Source organism: Notothenia coriiceps, unplaced genomic scaffold (genome assembly GCF_000735185.1).
Source record: "Notothenia coriiceps isolate Sejong01 unplaced genomic scaffold, NC01 NC01_scaffold00001080, whole genome shotgun sequence".
In the NCBI taxonomy this organism is placed as follows: domain Eukaryota; kingdom Metazoa; phylum Chordata; class Actinopteri; order Perciformes; family Nototheniidae; genus Notothenia; species Notothenia coriiceps.
This window is the reverse complement of record NW_011333781.1, coordinates 292559-298972: the sequence shown is the minus strand read 5'-3', so window position 1 is coordinate 298972 and position 6414 is coordinate 292559. Positions and strand designations below refer to the sequence as shown.

General features: G+C 38.6%; 1 protein-coding gene across 1 annotated transcript in view; it reads left to right on the top strand.

Annotated features, from left to right (window-relative positions):
- Positions 1–6414, top strand: part of rasa3 (RAS p21 protein activator 3) — a 42392-nt gene that overhangs the window by 35803 nt on the left and 175 nt on the right. The window contains 6 exon segments of the mRNA XM_010786812.1: positions 1053–1159; positions 1861–1943; positions 2057–2265; positions 2354–2457; positions 2546–2729; positions 3063–6414. The exon segment at positions 3063–6414 is cut by the window's right edge and continues 175 nt beyond it. Of these exon segments, the coding sequence (XP_010785114.1) occupies positions 1053–1159; positions 1861–1943; positions 2057–2265; positions 2354–2457; positions 2546–2729; positions 3063–3138 (763 nt within the window). The 3' untranslated portion in view covers positions 3139–6414.

The following is a 6414-nucleotide window of genomic DNA, read 5'->3' as shown; positions in this document are numbered from 1 at the left end:
TTGTGTGTGTGTGTGTGTGTGTGTGTGTGTGTGTGTGTGTGTGTGTGTGTGTGTGTGTGTGTGTGTGTGTGTGTGTGTGTGAGGAAATCCGCAGAGCAGCGGCTGAGAAAATATAAGGCTGAGTGAGTTTGTGTGTGTCACGTCACTATGACCCTTACGTTACTATGACCAGGAAGAAAAAAATGGAAAAATAAAAATCTCCAACGAGGCGTTCTGGGGCAGCATAGACAGGTCTTTTCTGTGTTAGAGTTGTACTCGCTACAGGGTGTACTTTGAGGGTTTCTGACTTTGCAGACCGTTTACATGCAGAAAAAGCTACATAACACACAAGGGGATGGGTAATAACCGGAAAAGCATGACATGGGACCTTTCAATAAATTACAAATCCTGGTGTTTTATTTCCCTTAAAGACCATACTGGTTGTTTTACATGTTTTAGCCTAATACCAACAAATAGTGTATATCTAACATCTGATTTTTCTTTTTTTTTAAATGCCTTAATCACTCTATATTAATAAAAAAGTTGCAGATTATCTTTTCAAGTCTATGCAAGTTAATGTGTTGTAAGGTACTGAAAGAAAATGGTAGCCAGTAGCTGTTTGTAAGGAAACATATTTAAAATTGTGCGTTATTATTTGGTAAAAAAATATTGGTACACAATTTGTAGGTAATGGGGTAAAACATGCAAAGACACTGGGATCTTTGATTTGCTGACCAATCTCCTTTTTCACTCATAGACCATTAAAAGTGTTTGAAATGATTTACAGTGACAGTAACTGCAAGCATGTATACTGAATGATGAATGTAAACCGCACAGGATTCCTTTAAAAATAATGAAATGGTGGTAACATGTGTTTTCATACAAAGTCATTCATTTATATTCTTATCCATCAAGGTACTGCACTATTTCAGCACTTAAGACATGTCTATATATAGGATGCATCGTGCCAGATTAATAACAATATTGATATTGTGATATATTTTTTATTTCTGTGAACCATGAGCTCATCTGTCAAGTCTTTCATTGGTATGTTTCTCACTCATTTTCCTCAGATTTATGATAAAGAGGGCACAAGGGAGGAACCGGTTCGGAATGAAGAACTTCAAGAAGAGATGGTTTCGCCTCACCAACCACGAGTTTACCTACCACAAGACGAAAGGTGAGCTCGAATCTTTCTCAGGATCTTCCTTCAGTCTCATTGTTTCCTCGTCTGTCGTTGTGTGTGCTTGTGTAAGCAGAAGGGAGAGAATCTGCTGAATGTACAGTTTGAACAAAATGTGCGTTCAACACATGTGGTGAAGATTACCGTAGGTTACTGCAGGAAATACATTTGTGCTGCATACAAACAAGGTCATGCCAAAATACTCACACATGCTGTTTCCTAAATCCTACACTACATAAAAGCAGAAAAAGAGGTTATAAGAAAGTGATGAAATCAAGTTTACTCAAATTAGTCAGTGTACAGCACAACTTAAAAAAAAAACGTTTTATTGTGCTTTTGATAAACACTGTTGTTCTTCAATGCCTTTCACAAAGAAATGGCAGATTAACAAAGCATCTATTTGTATTACTTCAAGTTAATCAATGTAATTCTCACACAGAAAAATCTGTATATTTGTGTACTCTCTAATGCTGGTTTATTTCTATTTCTATTTTTAGATGTTTATCATTTTAGAATTGTTTATTTCTACTATTGTAATTGTTTATCATGTGAAATACCTTGGTTTGTTTTATGCTGCTGCAATGAAAAAAAATCCCAAATTGGGATTAATAAAGTACATTTGATCTTATCTTATTTTACCTTATCTTACATCCTTTACTTTTTTTTCATGTTTGATGTATATTTCCTTTTATGTCCAGCTGAGGGCGCTCTGTGCAGCATTCCCATAGAGAACATTCTGGCTGTAGAGAGGCTCGAGGAGGAGTCTTTCAAGATGAAAAATGTAAGGACCACACACAGCCATGACATCTCTGGAGCTTTGCGCATTTGGCCCAAATCATTCCTACATGTTTTTAGGTTCTTTCCTCACTTGCTGTCCCTTTTCCCCTCCTCCAGATGTTCCAGGTTATTCAGCCAGAACGGGCGCTCTACATCCAGGCCAACAATTGCGTAGAAGCACGAGACTGGATCGACATCCTGACCAAAGTCAGCCAGTGTAACCGCAAACGCCTGAGCACCTACCATCCTTCAGCCTACCTCAACGGCCACTGGCTCTGCTGCAAGCTGTCTGCAGACACAGCGCCCGGGTGTACGCCCTGCACCGGGTACGTAAAGCTGACAAAAATCCATCCAGCATCGTGCTCCTTTCCTGTGTTTCCACACTCTCATCCTCCTGTACGCATCTGTTTTCAGAGGCCTTCCAGCAAACATCCAGCTGGACGTAGATGGAGACAGGGAGACAGAGAGGATTTACTCCCTATTCAGCACATACATGACCAAACTGATCAAGATGCAAGGTTAGTAGATGATTTAGTGTTTTTAAGTGTTTGTGAGTAGGTTGCATATTTTCCATATTCATCCTCACTCTGCTGTCTTCCCCTGCAGAGGCCTGCGGCAGTAAGTCTGTGTACGACGGGCCCGAACTGGAGGAGTACTCCACCTTTGTCATCGATGACCCCCAGGAGACATACAAAACTCTGAAAGCGATTGTTTCCGCCGTGCAGACGTTGGAGCAGCAGCACACCAAGTACAAACGCGACAAGTTCAAGAAGACAAAGATAGGAAGCCAGTACGTGCTTTTTTGTGCAAACTACTGTTTTGTATTTGTAATTAAATTCAATGGAGGCTGAGAACTGTGGAAAACATGTTAAGTGTAAACTGTAGTTCAATCATTTCCCCCTTTGGGCCAGCAGATGGGGCAATCACAACGGCCTGTTATTAACAATTACAAAGTGTGTCAGAGATTATATAAAGCACTTTTTAAATAACACAATATTGGCATCATAGTTTTGGCCGCAAGCACCTGATTATCTTGACATTGATATTTTGTTATTTCTGTTCTATTTTCAGCCCCATACCTCCTGACACCAAATCAAAAACATGTTTCTTTTTGTGTCCTCAGGGAGCATCCGATTGGAGATAAGAGTTTTCAGTGCTACATCCGCCAGCAGTCCGAGAGCTCCACCTACTCCATCTAGCCCTGCGCACTGTTTCTATGATGCCCAGAACCAGCATATTTGTCTTCACTGCAAAACATCTTAACAATGCTCCTTGTCAAGTATTCAGTTTTAAAACTTAACGTTTCCTTAAAATAAGGTTTTAATTAACGTGAGATCATTTCACTTATTTCCAATGTTATGTATCCATGCCTTGAAGGGCAAGATATCACATTTTTAAAGACTTTTCCGGAAGCAAGTGATGCCGTTTTGGAAACAAGTGTCAAATGACACATTTATTTGATCAGCTTTAAGGAGAGTTATTTTTAAAAGTCAATACCAGACTGAGGGTGCTGTGCAGATGGACTTTGTTTTTGGCCAATGTTTCAAGATGCATCACTCCAAATCTGGAGAACAGACCTCAGATGAGCATGAAAAGGAATGGGTTGTGGAGGAAAGGAGGGATACGATGAAGACATAATCATACTCACATACATTAGGGTCTCCTGTCTGTGATCTGACGAGAGAACAAACGTTTTCACTGGACAGTTTTGGCAGTGACCAGTACGCACTTTAATCGCCTCCAAATCTATGGATGAACAAGCCTCGCAGCACACTTTCAAAAGCTTATTTTATCCTATTTTTATTTTGTTATTTTAATGGTTGATATGTTGAAATATTCCGTTGTATTTCACTCCAGAAGGAAGGGAGTAAGGAAGGACTGTAATTCTTCCCTTTTTTGAGTGGTTTTTAATTTTTGTCCCCATCCTCCTCAGGAAGGTTGTGAAGGTCGAGGGCACACAAGGGATTGTTGGGACCAAGCACAGCCAAGAGCAGCATGATTTTGTCAATGTTAGCAATCACTTTTATCTCATATTTTTTATCCTCATCATCCACGTGCTAACAGAAGTTAAGGGTTCACATTTACTCGTTTCGTTTGAAGCCTTGTCATGCTCCTGTTTAACAGTAACCTGTACACAAATCCATGTATCATTTTTATGTTTTTATCCTTAAGGGTGTCAAAATGAAGCTTCTCTTTTTTAAGTAGGACAAAATACACTGGATAGCTATTAAGTTATAAACTCCTATGACCAAAGAAAATAGATCATGTCAACATTTAGTCATTGTTTTGGGTTGATATCAGGGCCATATTACCCACCAGAGGCTCATGGTAAAAATGTGTTTGCTGTGGGCCCCTGTTTACAATCTTTGAATTTTACATTTGTGTAAAAGTACAAATATATACTGAAAGAAATAAAACATAATACACTCAGTGGCCACTTTATTAGACACAATAGGACAATAAAGTAGAGAGATCAGGTGTCTCTTTGAAATATTCAACCTTTACTCAGTTAATGATGTTACATTTGTGTAACATTGTCAGTGATAATTGTTTATTATAGAAGGCAGAAGTTAATGGTGGTGTTGTTCTGGACTAGATATAATAAAAGTGTTTCATAATTTGATTTGGAAGAAAAAAAAACATCTCTGAATACAATGCACTCTAGAACAACACCATCACTTACTATGACCTCAATTATACTCATATCACTTTAGTAACATATCCATGATGGTGTCACAAAGCCTGAACGTTATAGTCATAATGGAAGTGGTCTTTATGGAAGAAAAGTTATATTTGATTGCTTTTAGCTATACATAATAAAGTGGCCAATGAGTGTAACACATTTTGGAATGAATAACTTTAATTTACCAGAAACGATTTGCCACCTTGGCCAGTTGCCTGTTGGTAGCCTGAACATGGTTAACATGCACACAAATTGATGGTGGATACATATAAGTGATTTGCAGCTTCATAAAAAGACAGTGTATTTTGCTGCTTTCAAGAGGTGCTGATATTTGTTCCCGATGTCCATTTATTGAGCCTTGGCTACGATAAGCATTCATTCAACACACAAACTGCATGCAGACACGATATGTCTGCTTCACTCTGTGTTAGTAAAATGTTCAAGCTAAACTATCCCTTCATCCATCACAAAGCATAAACCATATGTTTGCACAGCTCATCAACACGGACAGCTTTTAGCTTTACTTCTAATTAACTGATATACTAACTTTTTAACCAGTCTTGTCTCAAGTTATGATTGTGAAATGGATAGTGTGTTACTGGTTGTGTTGCCCTGTTGGCTGCCTGATAATGTTAATTTCTGTTTAGTGAGTTAGCTCTGTCTTACTTTGGAAAAGCTGCACCCTGTATTTGAAAGTCTATTTATATGCATTCCTCTGAGAAACTGCCTGCTGTGAATCTTAGCGCTCAGCACCCCAACATCTGTTGAAGGTACGGGATTTATCGTTGTGAACCAGTCGTGTTATGTTCTACGCTTCCCAAAGGCAACCACTCTCTTTGGCATTGATATTCATCAGCACTCACTCTTGCCAAAACCAGTGCATGTGAAGTATAGTTGTAGTCACAGTGTATGTAGCCTGCACAGTCACTTCTGTGCGACCAGGTCACTACAAACCACAACACATTTTGTATTTTACACAAAAAAGTACCTGGTTCAATAGCCTCATGTGTGCTCTAGTGATCACAGGATCCTAAACAGTGCCAGTCATCACTTTTTTTAAATTCTCTTTTTGAAAAAAAAAAAAAAAAATCATTGTTTAGATATGTTTTTTTATAAACTGATACTGTTTTAAAAACAGTAAAGCAATTATTCCAATGACATCTTTTTCTTTGTCAAACGTGTTGATCTCTGAACTAAAGGGACGTTTCTCAACACTTTGACTCTGTTTTCTATCTTTGTCTTCATACAGAAATATTCGCTGTGTATCTGAACCGAATGACTGAGATGTGTGTGCGTTTCTGCATATATATGTGTGTGTTTGTGAGCGTGCATTTGTCGGCATGTGCATATGTGAGTGACATGACGGGTTGAATTGCCAATTGATTTACCCCAGTGTTACAGGTGGAGAGAGTCCCACTTCAAAACTTCTTAAAAAGAGAAAATCACTGCCTGTAATTATACTGAAGAGTGTAGTACTCTGGCCTGACATCTCCTCTTTTCTCTTGTATAGAACCACTGTTCCATATCAAGAAACCTTTGCCAATATATATTCCACTCATGTTATGTATGTAACCCAGTTCTTCACATTGATGACACATTAAGAGAGCAGCTGTAACCTCTAAACTTTGGTGAGTGTTACTAACTCTCCTCAGGTTTATGAAACTCAGCACTAAGTGTGTTATTTTGCGACTGAATTATAAGCCACCAAACATTTCTGTCACTCATCCCTAATTTGGTAATCCTATTTATTATCATTTCTGAAAAACCTTCCCAGAAACATCGGCTGGGGGGG